This window comes from Scleropages formosus, chromosome 5 (genome assembly GCF_900964775.1).
Source record: "Scleropages formosus chromosome 5, fSclFor1.1, whole genome shotgun sequence".
Taxonomy (NCBI): domain Eukaryota; kingdom Metazoa; phylum Chordata; class Actinopteri; order Osteoglossiformes; family Osteoglossidae; genus Scleropages; species Scleropages formosus.
In genome coordinates this window covers 402,078-419,973 of record NC_041810.1, presented here as the reverse complement: position 1 = coordinate 419,973, position 17,896 = coordinate 402,078, and the positions used below count along the sequence as shown (strand labels likewise).

The following is a 17,896-nucleotide window of genomic DNA, read 5'->3' as shown; positions in this document are numbered from 1 at the left end:
ATTCTTTGAAAATTAAGGACCATTCTCTAACTCTTAGATTAAGCTTTTATTAATTGTGACTTGGTGGCTGGATTTACAAACTGTTATTAACAGGCTTCTGGTCCCCATTTTGTTCTTAAATTAAGGATCCACTGTGTATGCATGAAATGGTATATCTTGTATTTATCATGTGCAGACATTACTGGAAGAAAAGGGATGTTAATGTTAGTGTCTCTGTGGTCATGAATCACTCCTGCAGATTGGGACGTGCCCTACCAAAGAGGACAAAGAGGCGTTTGCCATTGTCTCTGTGCCCCTGTCTGAGGTGAGGGACTTGGACTTTGCTAATGATGCCAACAAAGTCCTCGAGGCCACTGTGCAGAAGCTGAAGGAAGGCAGCATCACCCAGAATGAGAGGAGGTAATGGCGTTTTCACTTGCCAGGATAGGAGGAGGTGCTGTCCTGCGTTAGTGGGCAAGTTAATTGTAGTACACTCCCTGTCTCTCGTCAAGTACTGTAAAAGCAAAGCTGTTTCCTCATAATGTTTTATGTGTGGTCATACCTGTTCGGTGGGATTTCTCACATCTTGTTTGGACAGGCTGGGGCCTTTTTTGCAGATCTTCACTCTAACATTTAAAGATGTGATTACATCAGTTGATTCCAAACTTATTGAGATTGGTTGATTTCAAAATTTGTGCATCTTGGAATTTTTTGTATTAATTTTTGTAACTGTTCATGGACCATCAGAGCACTAGCATGAGCTTTGAGAAGCACTGCAGCAGACAAACAGTAATAGCAATAAATAGTAATAAATTCATATGAGGCTTCTTTTTTGCCAGCAAGCAGCTGCAGTGTACTTTTGTACAGAATGTACTTGCAGCCCTCATATAACGGGGTCTTGTAGAATGAAAACTGATACAGCGGCTTTTGAAAATGTTTTTTCATGCTGTGGGCTAATGAGTCGTCATGGTGGCATTTTGCCCATTGCGAAGTTGTTTGTCCAGAATTGGTGGAAGAGGAGTTGATGGATGAACTCCAGTCGCCTTTATGCTATATTATATCAGCCAGTGGTAGGTCTTTCAATAAAACATTCTGTCCCAGTGCAACACAGTTGATGCACAGCTTTCACGCTCCCTTGTACACTGGTATGAAACAGTTCAATGACCAAAACAATAATAATAAGTGCTTAGTTGTTCAGCTGGTGTTCAGCCCATGTTTAAAATATCATGAAAATCTGAGCTTAATAATCAAAATGTCTCTATACAGGGTCTACCCTGCATTGGGCCCTATGCTTTAACCTCGTTACGGAAAGAATTTCTTTTTGAGAGAAGTATGAAAAATTGAACACATAATCCAGGACTGTTGAGCTGTGATCCCAGGGGATCCTTGGTCTAGGAGATTTTTGATCCGGCTTAGTGGTGTCCAAATTGAGCCTGTGTGACTCCCTTTGTGAGCTCCTGCTTATGTTAGAAGAGCTGGAAACCCAACTAGACTTGGCCCTTGAACATTCATGAGTGGGACAGCCCTGCTTCACACCATACACTCGCGGTTCTGTACACTGCAGTGTGTCCTGCACTTTTAGGTTTGTCATCAAGCTGTTGGTGGACCTAATTTTCTTTGTGGCGGACATACCCAACAATGGGCAAGACGTGCTATCTGTGGTCATCACCAAGCCTAACCGTGAGAGGCAGAAGCTCATGAGGGAGCAGAACATCCTGGCTCAGGTCAGCTTGGAACACCCTCTCCCATCATGCTTTCCAGTCTTTTGTTCCTCCACTTTAAGTTGCAAAGATGCTTTTTTTCACTATGCTAAATATACTAAAAGTTAGTTTCTTACACCTAAAACACTTTAAAAATTGCCATTTATGGGTTAAATTTTGTGCAAATATGGGATATTGAGGCTACCATATTATTAATAATAAGAGAAGGCTGATTCACTAGAAGTTAATTTGTATACAGTTGTTTGAAATGAAATACTTTAATTGTTTAATTAGAATGAGAGCGCTATCTATTCTGGAACAAATGCAACTGTGTTTGGGGGAAACAAACATATGATGAGTGAGGGTTTGTGTTTGTATATATGTAAAATGTGACAGTATAATGTATACAGAAATAAATGGGAGATGGCTAATAAACCAGGGCTAAGGTAGTGGTTAAGGCTATTGCATTGTCATCTGAAGCTCTTGAATTCAAAAACCAGTCTTCTGCTTTAGGTAAGGTACGTACCCTGAATTTTTTTTGTGTAAATGGTTAAATTGATGTAAAGTTACTTAGCATTGTCAATCATCTTGATCAAAGGGGTAGCAAATATCATACCTGTTAGTGCTGCCATTTTTCTACTGAAGTTCAAATCCCACCTCCTCCTGTAGTACCCTTAAGCAAGTCGCTTATCCTGAATTTCTACAGTAAAAATTACACAGCTGTCTCAATGAGTAAATCGTTCTAAGTAGCTTATTTTTCAAACATAGCATTGTAGGCTACTTTGGAAAAGGATTAGACAAATCAATATTTGTAAACTGATCTAAACCTCTCCCCGTACATCAGCTAAATAATAAAAAAAAAAGCTATTAGTTACCAATTAATGTGTTCAAGAACTCAAGTAATAATACTTTCTTATACTTGACACCTAGGACCAATTCTAATAAACCCCTTCAATAAATTGTGTGAGTGAGTGTGCCACTATGACTGACTGCGCCCTCTGTGTTCTCTAGATTTTTGGCATCCTGAAGGCACCGTTCACAGACTTGGGCGAGGGTCCAATGCTAAAGTTGGAGGACCTGGGTGACCAGCGCTACGCCCCTTTCAAGTACTTGTTGCGGCTTTGTTACCGGGTACTGCGTCATTCGCAGCAGGACTACAGGAAAAACCAGGCAAGGCTGCTAGACAAATTGCTGGAGTGCCTCAGTCACTGGGCTGTGTAGAGAACTGATGGAAATTATACTCACTTTACACAAGTACACTCTGTTTATACATGTATTGTGTATATACATTATAGCAATAATGTAGTTTAGTACATCATAAATGTCTTTGTAACTCGCCTCTTAATTTTGTCTTTTATACTTGTCACAATAGATCTACACTTAGTTTTTTCCAACAGCAGTGTAGTAGAAATTGGATGCATAGTTGTAACCGGAAGCTGCTAGTTCAAGTCCCAAGATAATAGTAATCATGATGATTTCGTGTTAACTGTAAATTTAGTTTAGTTTTACTTTATTAGTTTTTAAATCACTCACAAGTGGTTCAAATTTAAAAGTTTTCATTTTGGCTTCAATGTGTTAAAATGAGTGTGGTCTGCTTGAATCCCTTCAACCATTGAAGAAGGGTCTCAAAACATCTCTTTCAGAACCACTCCTCTCCTGGTCTTTTGACAGCTACACCAGATTACTGATGATTGTTGTCAACCCATCTTTATCAACAGGAGTACATTGCCAAGAAGTTCTCCATAATGCAATCCCAGATTGGTTATGAGATTCTGGCTGAGGACACCATCACAGCGCTGCTGCACAACAACCGCAAACTGCTAGAGAAGCACATCACAGCCAAGGAGATTGAGACATTTGTCACCCTGCTGCGACGGAACCGGGAGCCCAGGTGTGTGCAGCCATGGTCCAGACCTGCTATATCTTGGCTTTTCAATATCATGTCTTCATTTCTGATGCATTGCTGCTTAATCATTTTCAGTGAAGTCTTCTTTATTGGATTATGTTGTCACAAAACTTATTTGTCCAAAGCAATCATTTCAATCAGCACAAGGAAACAACTGGCTTCAAGCGAACACAGAACAAATCTATTTTTGAAACTGCCATGTGAATCAAGTCTTTTTTTTATAGATGGGGAAAAATAGTGACAAACAGGGCTGGTTTTATATGAGTCATAAGGCAAGTCTGATAAGGCATTGGCTCTTTCTCTGTGCTTTGTGCCAGGTTTCTGGACTATCTGTCAGACCTCTGTGTGTCCAATAAGATGGCGATTCCTGTCACACAGGAGCTGATCTGCAAATTCGTACTGAACCCCGCAAATGCAGACATCCTCATCCAGACCAAGTGAGTGACTCCCTTAAGCTCAGGCCTTTGTTGGACATTGGGGCCAGATGGGAATCCACTGGGGACAGCAAGCTATTTTGAAAGGCACTACCATGTTCTTCTGTGTGTCTTTAGTTCTCTGTAGACACGGAACCACTTAAGAAACTAACTAAATGTGCTGTTTTAACCTCTTATTTTTTAAAAATATTTTTCTGATGAGTCCGTGACTTTAAAGGGATGCTGTATAAGTAAAATCCATCAGTTTATCGATTACTTCTTGTCTAGTGCAGGATTACAGCGGTCCAGAGCCTTTTCTAAAAATATAGTGCGTGAGGCGGGGTACACCCTGGATGGGACACTAGCCAATCATAGGGGGACACACATACACGCACACTCATTCGCACATACATACACACACTATGGACAATGTAGAGTTGTGTTTACCTGAAACACATGTTGGAACTGTGGTAGGAAACCAGAGCACCCTTATTTTTTTTATAACATGCTGCTTATGACATTACTGACTGAAATTATATGTGTGTTATAAACGTGATACTATAGCCTAGGGGAATAAAAACATTATCATAATACATCTCAACAAAATAAGCAGGTCATTATCATATTGGTATGGTAGTTAATCCAGCAGCTAAACTGAAAACCAGGGAGATTTAGCCTGCCTATTCAGGTTATACTTTTCACATCAGTATACTGAGAGCGTAGAGCTGGAGTCAGCTGAGGGCACGGAACCACCAGGGCCTCAGTATCCTATAGGACTGCTCTGCGAGTGCACGCAGGGACCATATTAGTATTCAGCAGTTGGCTAGCATAGCAGACAACTGCTAACCTCCCTCGAAGAGGAGACGGCAGGTCTGCACTGCGCCTCATCCCCGAGCGTGCAGATCAGAGGCACTCGAGATGTATGAACCCAATCACCCTGGCTTACTGTGTGACTAGTGGCATGCTAACAGGCGTAGCCTTGCCAGGGAGCACTTACAAATACTTATTACCACTTGCTGCTTTTTGCCTGCAGAAGTAGGTTGTAGGATACAGCAGTTTCACCCAACTTTCAAATACAGCTGTTTTTCTTGTTTACATCTTGAGTTATTTGACACACATAGTAAGCTGTGGACAGAAACAGTATTATATTGTTGGGTTTCTGTTCTCTCAGGCTCGTCCCCCAGTCTGAGACCAATCTGGAGAACTCGCTCTTGCAGGACGAGGGTGATGATGAGGAGGTGTGGCTCTACTGGATAGACAGCAACAAGGAGCCGCATGGGAAGTCCATCCGCCACCTGGCGCAGGATGCCACGGACAACCACAAGATGTACACAGACATACTCACCTACTACAGGTGGGTCCTCGGCTCTGTCTAGTGCAATGCATGATGACTTGGCCAGCCAGGGTGAGGTGATGAACAACTGTATGATCCCGAGGCCATTTGTTTGTTCTTTTGTAGTCCAGTCTAGGAGCTCTTTTCATATCTGTCTTCAGTTGTCTTGTCTTCCCGTTAACTTGTTTATTGATGATTTAAGCAGATGCTCATGTTTGCACTGTGTTTTACTGGCACTCACCTCCACATGTCTTGTAGGTACCAGCTAAACCTGTTTGCCAAGATGTGTCTGGATCGCCAGTATCTGGCCATCAACCAAGTGTCCACCCAACTGCCAGTGGACCTGATCCTGCGCTGCATGTCAGATGAGGACCTACCCTACGATCTGCGTGCCTCCTTCTGCCGCCTCATGCTGCACATGCATGTGGACCGCGATCCGCAGGAGGCCGTTGTGCCCGTGCGCTACGCCCGGCTATGGACGGAGATTCCCACCCACATAACCATCCTAGAGTGAGTGAGGACAATGGAGAGGGTGGTGCTGCAGTTGTGGTAACAGGTGGCGTAGAACCTCTAGCTCTGTGTGGTTGCACCCATTGAAACTTGTCTTATCTTTTTAAAAATTAAAAAAAACGCAGAGCAGGTCATCATAGTGCATCAGAATCATCTGAAGGTTCCTGTTTAAAACTGGGTTTTGTTACTCCACTGGAGTTTCAGCCACTTGATTGTATTGCTTTTCATTTGCTCAAGTTGATAAGTGGTGGGCAGTAGGTGGTGTAGTGCTTAGAGCTGCCACCTTGAATTTGAAGGATCCAGGTTCAAATAGCCCGAACAAGATACTTACCCTGAACTGACACAATAAAAATTATAGTGCTGTATAAATGGGTAAATCGTTGTGACGTTGCAGAAAAGCGTCATATAAATAAATAAATGTAAATGTAACTGCTCTTGCTCATGCATACCACACAAGAGCTGATCTTTGGGTTTGATCCTGACACCATGCAATCACAATGCCAGACTCATCCATGCTTACAGAGCGTAGCCCCAAGCAACTGTTCTGACTGTAAATGAAGTCTTTGGTGTATCCACGCAGTCTCATTAGCATGCACATGAGACTGTGTAGTGCACTCATTTTGTTGATCCTGGGTGTTGGTGTTTGGTGGCATTGAAACGGACCTCACTATTGGGGATGTTTGGGTTGGGGCTGGTTCTTACGGCAACGCGCACTGAGAGCATCCTGTGTACTTGGTGCAGGGGTATGACGAGTATGATGGGAATATAGAATGAGCTGTGAGCCAGGATCTGCCCTCCATCTCTCAGCAAGGTGCTATACTGATTCATTTGTCCAGCAGAAGGACTGTTCTAAGGGTCACTATGAAGATGGACCCACCACAGAGAATGGTCTACTGCCTTACCTGATTCTTGTTCTGTTGACGGAGCTTTGCTTGTCTGGTAGAATATTCACCATGCAAAGTTTAGCAAGCTGTCCAGTTTTCAAAGTGATGTACAGCAAGTATCCCATAGTTATACTTGTGAGATTCAGATTTACTACTTCTCTAAATGGTGCACTGGCAGGCCAAAAGCTGTGGTCTTAAATTCAGCTCCCTCACCCCTGTCAGTGCTAATGTTTGTGTTTTCAAACCCTGTCAGTGTGAACTCTGGCTGCAGCCCAAGTGGTAAAAACTTTTTTTTTTTTTTTTTTTTTTGTTATACATATATTGAATACAATATATGTGTTTTGGCAGAAGTCCATGCAGAAAGTGGAGGGATTTTGCTGAGATGTATGTCGCTTTGGAGGAAAGCGTCTGCTGAATAAATAAATGTAAAAGTAAATTTAGGTGCAAAGCCTCATTTGTCTTGAATGTTGGCACTTAGTCAGTTCCCATTTCATCCAGGGTATTCCCGTGACTGTTACACCAAAGCTTACTGGTAACTGTTTTTGATATCTTTCTGAGGTATGAGTACGAGTTTGCGAACACTGTGCGAGAAGACATGAAGAGGAAGTTTGCCCCAACCATGGAATTTGTGGAAGCCTGCCTTAAAGAAGTCGTCACCCAGCAGTGGCCATTTGTAGACAAGGATAAGAATGAGCTGACACTAGAGGTAAAGTCTCTGAATGGGTAGAAGGTCTCCTTATTAAGTGTTGTTTTGCATATTATAGTGAGATCAGTTTTGACACAGTAGTTTACACTGGCTCCTTAGGTTACATCTTAATCTTTGAATTTGTTCATTTGTTTATTTTTGATCTTTTTTAAAATGTCTGTCTGTAGTGGGGAAAAAAATGCAGCCTGTGTTTACCCGCTCAGTAATAGATGTCATTAGAGTGAACTCAGGGATTGGGGTGTGGACCTGCCTCTATTCAGCTCACCTCCACAGTCTTGTCTTGTGTCTGGTGTTTGTGTGTTTTTGTAGTTCCGAGAAGAAGAGGTGTACTTCTAATATTACCATGGAAGTGACCGTGAAGATGATAAAGAGATCTGAAAGTTGCCAGATATGTGTGCAGGCTCAGTGGGTGAATTAATGACCAATCAGGATTCAGTAGGAGTTTGTGGAGACAACATATTTATGTTTGGTCATTTTAAATTAGTTTTAATGTATGCAGCTCAGGGTTAATAGAAACATTTTTTTACATTTTCTACTTTGTTTTTTTTTTTTTTTTTTTTTAAATAACTACATATAAGGTTTTCTTTTAACAGAAGTTATGCAAGTTAATTTGTGGTGTTTCATTCATTTTGACTTAAAGGTAAAAGTGATTTTGGAGTTACAAACAGAAGTTGTCACAAACAGCCTTCAGGTCCCAACTGTTTTAAGGTGTTAAGCCAGTATATAAATAAAATAGTAGAGGTAAAGTATCCTGTTTCAAAAGATCATCAGCTAAAGAGGTTCTGTAGTGGTGCTTTAGATGATTAATATTCATGCAAAATTTTCTTTCTCTTATTTAGCTCAAATTTCATTACATTGCTTTCCCCACTGTGCAATTATGACGCTGATAGAAGTGTTGATGCTGATACCGTCCCTACCGGCTTGCTCCCCTGAAGGTTGTACAGTTGGCCCGGAACCTGGTCTACTTTGGCTTCTATAACTTCAGCGAGCTACTACGTTTGACACGTACACTCCTGGCCATCCTGGACATCATGCAGCCCCAAATGATCTACACAGATAAACTGAGTAGGGGCCCTGAAGCAGGTGAGTTGTGCTGCTTTTCCCCCACATCTTGAATCTGTGTGGAACTTCCCTGTGTTCTGCTACTAGCTCCTCTGTAGGGCAGCACATCACCTTTCGTTGACCTTCAGCGTACAGCCAAAATCTTGGCAGTAAAAAGTCCAGAGGTGATACTACCGTTGTACCCTGGTGAAAGCAAGGAATTACATTTGTTCAGTAAAAATGTAATATTTTAATAGGTAACAATGCATGGTTACTCAACTGTAAAAAGATTCTTTGTTAATGAGGCCATGACATTTGAAGCCATGTTCTCTGTGGTTTCCTTCTTCCTTTCAGGGAACAATGTGATCCGCACCATCCATGATGTTGGAGAGATGATGACACAGATGGTCCTGAGCCGAGGCTCCATCCTGTCCCATGGCATGTCTGAGACCCGGACCACAGTACGACACAGTCTGGCTGACAGCGAGGATGTCATGGTCATGGACACCAAGCTGAAGATCATTGAGATCCTTCAGGTGATTCATGCTCAGCAGCTAGTACTGTTAGTTCCCATTATGATTATATTACTAATTTCTCCAAATATGATCACAACTATTCTCTCTCTCGTTAATTCTTTGAGAAAATGATAGAATTCAGCAAGTTTCTAATCAGTGGATTCAGAACTCTACTGCCACTGCTGCGATTGTCTTGGGAAAATTACTACATGGGGTTTGCCCAACACGTTTGTTGTTATTTATACACTGCGTTAATTGGAAGTGGAAGTTTAACTGAGTAACCCAGTCTTACCAGTGTGTGCCAGGGCAAGTCATTTACCATTTAACTTCTAATCATATGCATCTGGGCTCTTTTTTTTTGTAATTCAATTCACTTCAGTTTATTTTAATAGAACACTGTTTTCCCACTGTGACACAGAGAGCTGAACAAAGGGATAAGACAAATAAGATGGTTAACTGTGTAATAAATTACTACATTATCCATGCAGTTATTAAAGCCTACTGGTCACAGGGTAAAGGTACAAAAAACTCCCAACCTAAAGTGAAGGGAAGAAAAAACCTCTGGTGGTCCAAGTGCCAGTGGATGCCAACCCCTCTTGGGTATTCAAGATTAAAAAATACTTTTAAATTAATAAACAACTGATAATAAGATTGTAGATGAGCATTAACTTCATGTCCCAGTTCACATAGGTGAATTTATTGTCTATACAATCAATTAAAGCTAAGTAATAGAGACATGTCTTGATTTATTCACTTGGTAGGTTCTATAAAAGTTCTGGATATGGCTATAATAAATAGCTTGAGACTTGTGATGATATTAACTTCAAGCTACATTAAAATTAAAAGAAATTTAAAATTACTGAAAATAAAAATGTCTCCACAAATTTTTATTTAATTCTTTACAGATTCCTTCCATAATCACATAAAATGTTCGACATCTCGTTACTAATCACCAGCACTCATAAACACCACATATTAGCTGTGGAAGGAAATTCAGTTCCCTTACTTTGTTTGGATTTGTTTCACTGTCAGCTACTGGCTAGATGTGGAAATTATGTTGACACTGTAACAAACACATTTTTGAAAATAGGCAGGTGAGCAAAATTAAACATATTTGCATCTTCAAATATTCAAATGTTCGTCACACATGCGCAGCGAACAGCAACTTACTATTTAGTAACTTAGTTCATTTGGTTCTCATTTAAAGTTACCCCAACGCATACTGTAGGAAGGAGATGCAATGCTCCTGCCTATTCAGACAACGCAGTTTGCCTGCTGGTGCCAGCGCAGAAAGTTAGACGATGATTGTTCAATGCTTATGCAGTAGAATGGTTTGACAGCCTCTGGAGGCATCATAGCTCACTTGACATGTCCACTGTGAAGTGACTCTCACTAACATGTCTCCACTACAGTTTATTCTTAGTGTTCGCCTGGACTACAGGATCACTTACTTGCTTTCCGTCTACAAGAAAGAGTTTGGACAGAGTACGCTGGCCGACTCCTCCCTGTCGTTCATCGATTTTGCCCCCATATCAGGTGAAGCTGGGGGATTTCTGCTGCAAATCCATTTCACTGGATGAATCAGTTATTCAAACATATTTATTATCAATTAAAAGTGTGTTTTGTAGTTTTTCAAAACCTACCTTTAATGCTTTGGTCAGTGAATCTGGCTGACTAGGCTGACTAAAATAACCTGAAGGTCTCATCAGGCCTTACCCTTAATGACAGCTCACAAGTGAAAGGACTGACATTCTCGTCCGAGTGTGCAGTATGTCTGGACATGCACCTTGTGTAAGATAGTGTGTGGTCTGTTTGTTTGGTCTTCCGCAGTGTCAGATCCAGACATAAATGAGATTGCAGCCCAAGCAGAAACCATGTTTGCTGGAAGGTACGTAAATAATGGGTGTTTATTTTCTCTGTTGAAAACACACTATGTGATCAAAGCATTACAGTAATGGTGTGCATAGAGCTTCAAGAAAGAATAGAGCCTCAACGCTACAATCAAACCGCACAGCTGTTACCAGTAAAAGCAGCTACTAAATCTCATCTTTGTTGCAGTTATTGAGATTCTTTCCTCAAGACAATGAAAAATTTAAGTATTTTGTTTTTATTTGAAGTGGAATTGTTAGTGATAGTGTTTCTTTTTGTAGAAGTATGGCACATCTTTACCTATTGTATTATACACTTTAAGAGGGAGTAATGAAAGGACTGTTCCATTCATAAAACAAAAAAGTGCCAAAGAAAATATTTTTTTTATGTCATACTCTTTTCTTTTTCTTAAAAGACCTTACAGTATTTGTCTTTACTAAGCGTACACCAGTTAATTTTCCACAGGATAATTATGTCACTACCAACTACAGATGATCTCATCTTTTTTTTTTTTTTTTGCTTCATTAGCTTCTGGTTATTGGACCTTCAGTGGCGCACAGCATCGGAGTCTGCAGTTCAGCTAATTAGACTATTAACCAGATGCTACAGGTAGTGCATTAGGAGTGTTTGGTTGAAAAGGCCCCAGGACTAAAGCCATGCAATTCCCCATCTATTGGTTCTGCTCTAGCGAGGAGAGGAGTGCAGTCGAGCTGGATGACGAGGGTGGCCGGACCTTCCTTCGGGTCCTGATCCATCTCATCATGCAGGACTACCCACCCCTGGTATCAGGTTCACTCCAGCTGCTTTTCAAGCACTTCAGCCAGCGTGCAGAGGTGCTGCAGGCCTTCAAGCAGGTGTGTAAATGACCCCTGAGTGGGCCACCACCATTGCCACCATGCAAACCAGGCAGTCAAGGGTCTTCTTGGTAGTCATCATATATTCCCCAAAGTTAAGCATAGACTACATTGAATAGGCTGCTGGAGTGAATAGACCAAGGTGCTTAATCCAAATACCGTAATATTCAGGTGTAAAATTAAAATTTGATCTGAATGTGCTCTTCAGATTTAAATGTCATTTTCATTATGTCTAGTCACATTTCCAGAACATTTTCAAGTTGCTGGAGCCTGTAGGCCCTAAGATCACTTGCAGCTTTTTTTGGAGAAATTCCAAGATTCTTTTATACAGTCATGTGAGAAAAGCATTGTGTACAGTGGAGAGTGAAATACTGTGCTTTGCTTCAGGTTATAAATTGTACTTCCATGATGGGTGTACAGCCATAACGCGTAGATTTTGAGTTACCGGACTGGTGGCCCATTTACAAGTCAAGTTAGAATTTTGTTAGAAGACCATGATGTTTTTTTCAGGGTATACCATTCTTTTTTCAAGCACTGGAGGATTTTTTTTTTTATTATTATTCCACATTTTCATCAAACATTTAGGAAAAAAAATCTGTATTAATGTGAGAAAATAAGATTTTAATGCTCTAAGTCTTGCTGAAATGAAAGCACTTTGTTTTTAAGATTTGAAAGTTTTCATTTTTCTCATGAATAATTGAATAATTGGGAGTAGAAAATCAACGTGACACTGTTTTCTTGTGAGAGAGTGGCACTTTCCTGGGGTTTTACTAAGTATTGTCAATTAAAATGCTCTGAGGAAGAAGGCACATTGGGGTCTAGTGTAATTGAAAGTCCAGGTTCTCCCTCACTCAACTGCAGTAACATTCCTAAGTATGGTTTTATTGGAGCTATTAAGGTGATGCTGGGAAAAACCCTTCTGCTCATATTTGCTGAAGGGTCTCTCCAGCTATTTTGTTGGCTGTCTGGTTTTCCCTCTTGCTTTTAATGGTTTTGTGTTCTGCAGATATTCCTATCTATACACATTTACATTTACCCACTTTGCAGACTTTTCTTCCACAAGATTATGATACCACCATGTTGTTGGTTCACATCTGCCAAGTAGCTGTCTGTAAAAGAAACATTCAAAGAGCAAATACATAGAAAATCAAAGTAGATGGTGAATCATTTATGTAGTTGTGAGGAGATTTGGGGAGAAATGGCTCTTAAAGAGATGAATGTTAAGTTAATCTTCAAGTCAGTATTTTGTTACAAGATAGTACTCATTACTGAAGGTGATACCTCATGGTGTGTAATTTTCTAGCCTGGTTTGATCCAGGTCACTATAAAGCTGTACTCTCTACTTTCAAATTTAAAATGACCAGAATTTATGCTTTCTACTCTTCGGAGTTGAACAAATCATGTAACGTAACATTCAGATGAGCAAGTCACATGGCATTGGTACAGTTTTGACTCATTTTGACTGCACCTAAGTTCAAGTTTCAAGTGATGCAAGACACTGCATTAGTTCAGAACACAAGGTCATTTTCCAAGCGGCACACTGTGGCTGCAGGTCCAGCTCCTGGTATCTGAGCAGGATGTGGAGAACTACAAGCAGATCAAGGAGGACCTGGACAAGCTGCGCCTAACAGTGGAGAAGTCAGAGCTCTGGGTGGAGAAGACTGGAGGCTATGGCAGTGAGGAGCACTATGCTGGGGATGGCCAGGGCAAGGAACAGGTCTTGGAGGTGAACCCCTTTTTGTTTTATTTGAAGGGTCTCTTCTTGGCAAATGGGTTATCATTTGAAGACAACAAGGCTGTTAGCATTCAACAAGAAAGCATTTATTTTGGATTAACCCAGTACAGACTGAGAGCTGTATATTGACTTTGATCTTGGGAGTTTTGATTAGTTATGTAACGTTAGTTTTCTGTGATGAAATGTGATGTGCTTTATGGTTTGTATTATTATGACAACAGGGTAAATTGAAGAAAGTTTTACTCACTGGTTTTCCAGAGCCTCCAGTTTCACAAGACTTAAAAATTGTCATTGTTCACAGGATGTGGGTATTTTGAGTCCAGCACAGGATGGCAAACCTCAGATTGACAGCAACAGAGCCAACAACTACAGCCAGATTAAAGAGGTGATTGCTGTTTTACTCTAACCTTGGCTGCCAGGTTATGAGTTTTACAGCAGTGGTCATTGAGCACAAATCCATGGATTCATCCATTATCAGTAACTGCTTGTCAAGTGCAGTGTCATGATGCTCCAGAGCCTACCTGAAAGTGTAGGACATGAGACAGGGTACACCCTCCACAGGGAACTGATTCATCATGCACACTTACACGTATACAAACTAAGGGCAATTTAGAGCCACCAGTTCACCTGAAACTTATCTCTTTTAACCTTGTGAGGAAACTTTTGCACCTGCTGGAAACGCACATAACTTGCAAACTCCACATAGACTAAGCCATATTCGAACACATGTTTGAACCCATAATTCAAGAACTGTCAGGTAGCTTTTGTTCCACCATGACCCCCCTTAGAATCACTTAAAGAAATGATATAAAAAAAAAGTATCAGTAAGGTAAATGATCAGTGGGAAAGGAGATAGAAAATGGAAGCACACAAAGGTGTTATGTATAAGCGCTTTTGAGTATGTCCTTTTTAAGCCTGGATTTAAGTGTCCAGAGCAGTTCTGATATTTTTCACTTGGTTTTGACATGAACGTGATGTGAACATGCAAATTCCACAAGGGAACTTTTCAATATTATTATGAGTAATCTGGTTCTGATTGACATAATTTTGTTTTTGCGGAACAAGGATTAATCTAGGTGCACCAAAAAATAAGCACCTCCAACGAACCTCCAGTTCTGGTTAAGTACCTGTTTTCAACTGAATATGATGAATTTCCCCCCCCCTTGAACTGAACTTTATTTTTGTGTAATGCTCTCCGCAATACATTGGACTCCCTAACACAGAATAAGGGCAAGTAGCGCAGAGACATTAAGCAATTAGCACAAGTAGTAATAGCAATAATATACTGTTAAAAATGTGGAAAAAGCTGGAAAGTAACAGGAGAGGAAACAAAATGCTTTGAGTAATATAGCACAGGATAAACCCTCTGGGTGTTCAAGTGCATTTTAAAACAACATATTTAATACCAAAATGTAATCAGTGCTGGTTAATTTTGTTAATTAAGCACACACGCCTGACAGATACCTGCTTTTCTGCTTGTCTGTTTGCCCCCCCCGCAGATCTTGGTACGGTTCGGCAAGCTGTGCTACCCCAGCAAAAAGAGCCGTGTCCAGCAACAACGGCTGTTGAAGAACATGGGCGCTCACAGTGTTGTACTGGACCTCCTTCAGATACCCTATGAGAAGGTGAGAACCATGTGACATCCACCTTAAAAATGGCTTTGGTCTGATTTTCAGGCGAGCCTTACGTGGACATGTTTGGTGGTGTATTCTGTATGGTATTGGATACCTGCTGTTTGACTTGTACTTGCACCGCTCCTCATTATGTGTCAGTCACCATGTAGTAGCATCAATGTTACACCATGTATTTCACTATTTTGTCTTTGAGTTGTCCTGTACCATCATTTCCATGTTTCTATGGGTGTATTTAGCCTGTCAAACATTTAGGTTAAAGTAAGTGAATTAAAAAACGGAGATCATTTAAAATTTAATTTACTATGCTTGATCAGCCAACCAAGAAGTATACAAACAATAACCATATGGGTTACATTGCTGGAGATACTCTCACTTCATTAAATCTTTTAAAATTTATGTTGTTGTGAAACTGCGCATGTAAAGGTCATTTGTGGTGTGCTGTCAGATCTTTTCACTATGTCAAGCTCATGAATATAATACACAATGCCCAAACCAACCTTGTATGCACTTCCTAACCTTTCTCAAATGACCTCTTCAGACGGACGAGAAGATGAATGAGATTATGAACCTGGCCCACGCCTTCCTGCAGAACTTCTGCCGGGGGAACGCCCAGAACCAGGCCCTACTCCACAAACACCTCAACTTGTTCCTCACCCCCGGGGTAGGTCACCTTTACTCCCTATGTGGAGGCAATGCAGAGCTTCTTTGTTTCCAAAATTTGTGTAATCCAAGTGCCACAGTATGGGTTTCTACATTAGGACAAGTATGGATTTATATGGAATAGGCCTTGGATAATTTTGTAAGATTTATGAGTCAAACATATTCAGTGTGGTGAACCTGGCTGACTGTATGTCGTCCTGCTCAGCTGCTGGAGGCGGAGACTATGCGGCACATCTTCATGAACAATTATCACCTGTGCAATGAGATCAGTGAACGTGTGGTGCACCATTTTGTGCACTGCATTGAGACGCACGGCCGCCACGTACAGTATCTGCGCTTCCTGCACACCATCGTCAAGGCTGACGGCAAGTACGTCAAGAAATGTCAGGACAAGGTTATGACTGAGGTGAGAGACAGCAGGACTATTTGGGGGAGGGTGATGTTTTCTGAGATGCAGAGGTCTTGGTGCATTAACTCATGAAGCAAGACTTCAAAGCAGCTGAGCCATGTATGTTTTTTTGTCATTGTATGCATCCCATCTTTCTTCCCTTAAAGCACAGTCGAATCCAGAGTACGCTTTCTGGGATAGCTGGCTAGAGCTGCTGCCTTTGATCCCAAAGGTCACAGGTTTGATTCCTGTCTCCAGTAGTAGCACCCTTGAGCAAAGTACTTACTCTAAATTGCTCCAGTAAAAATTACCCAGCTGTATAAATGGGTAAATTATTGTAGGTATCTTACCATTGTAAGTTGCTTTGGAGAAAAGCATCAGCTAAATGAATAAATGTAAATGTCAATGTTTTTCGTACAAATGTGTTCAATTTTACCGTGGCACAGAAACACACACTAACACCTGTACCTGTTTACCTTGACCCCAAATCACATTCACCTAATAACAATAAACAAACATCTAGTTGTCATGGGTTGCAGTTCTCCTCTTTAATGCCCTGCTTCACGGTGAGAAGGCGCTGACTGATGTGGAGAGAAGGCACGACCAGAAACCACAACTCTGAAATTTGAGTCTGTACCACACATTAGACCTTTATTTTGCTTTTCCCTGGACCACTATCTGGTGCCATATTTTTGCAAATGAACCCTGCTATTGAGTAGAACAAATCTGAGTCCAGCATTATCTTGTGAGAGGTTCAGACTTAAATTATATCATAATTTGATCAAGTTACATAGGTCTTTCCAAAACTCAAAATAAATTAAATGTACAAAGGTTTTGGTTTGATTTATCAACCACCAACCATTACTTGACACCCAATTATGGAGGAGAAGCTTGGTTAAATTACTGTGTTGTTTTACTGTGATCTGTACGTTACTTGAGGAAGATGCGTTCTGTTTTATAGCTTACTTTTTAAAAAAGGAATGATAGTAATACATTTATTTAACCGACACCTTTCTCCAGGGTGACTTAGAATGATTTATCTATTTATAATTTTTGCTGTGCCAATTAGCAAGTATCTTGAGGAAGGGTACTACAGCAGGAAGTGGAATTTGAACCTGGGTCCAAAGGTGCAAGACAGCAAAGCTCTACCCACTGTGCAACTTACTGCCCCCTGCAGGAATAATTCCTGAATTCCTTATTAACTGAAAATAAAAGAACTTAACTGAAGATAATGCACTTGCAAGCTGATGCAACTTATCAAGCCACACATGTAATCTTCAAGGACACAATGATACTTCTAATTTAGTCTCTGGAGAAGCAAGCTTTTCTGATGGGCACTCTACTGTCTCCACAGCTGGTGAATGCAGGCGAGGATGTGCTTGTGTTCTACAATGACCGCTCCTCCTTCCCAGCCCTGCTCCAGATGATGTGTTCAGAGCGGGACCGAGCAGACGAGAATGGGCCGCTAGCGTACCACACCACCCTGGTGGAGCTGCTGGCAGCCTGTACCGAGGGCAAGAACGTCTACACTGAGCTAAAGTGCAACTCACTTTTGCCCCTCGATGACATCGTCAAGGTGGTCACGCACGATGACTGCATCCCTGAGGTAAGGCCTCTTCTCAAGGACAGTGCAGACATAGGAAAATACCTACTCAATGTAGAATTATGTGCCGTCTACCTATTTCCTATTTATGACTGATAACATCTGCAGAGCTATAGGTGAGAGGACCCCAGCCATATCACCCCGTCCGAGGAGCATGGGTCAGTTT

General features: G+C 41.1%; 1 protein-coding gene across 4 annotated transcripts in view; it reads left to right on the top strand.

The window, feature by feature from the left end:
• Window positions 1-17,896, top strand: part of itpr2 (inositol 1,4,5-trisphosphate receptor, type 2) — a 102,466-nt gene that overhangs the window by 21,379 nt on the left and 63,191 nt on the right. For all 4 annotated transcript variants that reach the window (XM_018765985.2, XM_018765984.2, XM_018765982.2 and 1 more), the window contains 19 exons: window positions 239-399; window positions 1,562-1,703; window positions 2,691-2,849; window positions 3,398-3,570; window positions 3,903-4,022; window positions 5,170-5,352; window positions 5,590-5,841; window positions 7,284-7,431; window positions 8,367-8,514; window positions 8,827-9,008; window positions 10,400-10,523; window positions 10,818-10,875; window positions 11,545-11,710; window positions 13,263-13,436; window positions 13,747-13,830; window positions 14,945-15,070; window positions 15,618-15,740; window positions 15,945-16,145; window positions 17,482-17,733. In XM_018765985.2, coding sequence (XP_018621501.1) covers window positions 239-399; window positions 1,562-1,703; window positions 2,691-2,849; window positions 3,398-3,570; window positions 3,903-4,022; window positions 5,170-5,352; window positions 5,590-5,841; window positions 7,284-7,431; window positions 8,367-8,514; window positions 8,827-9,008; window positions 10,400-10,523; window positions 10,818-10,875; window positions 11,545-11,710; window positions 13,263-13,436; window positions 13,747-13,830; window positions 14,945-15,070; window positions 15,618-15,740; window positions 15,945-16,145; window positions 17,482-17,733 — 2,976 coding nt within the window. The remainder of the gene's footprint in view (window positions 1-238; window positions 400-1,561; window positions 1,704-2,690; window positions 2,850-3,397; window positions 3,571-3,902; window positions 4,023-5,169; window positions 5,353-5,589; window positions 5,842-7,283; window positions 7,432-8,366; window positions 8,515-8,826; window positions 9,009-10,399; window positions 10,524-10,817; window positions 10,876-11,544; window positions 11,711-13,262; window positions 13,437-13,746; window positions 13,831-14,944; window positions 15,071-15,617; window positions 15,741-15,944; window positions 16,146-17,481; window positions 17,734-17,896) is intronic.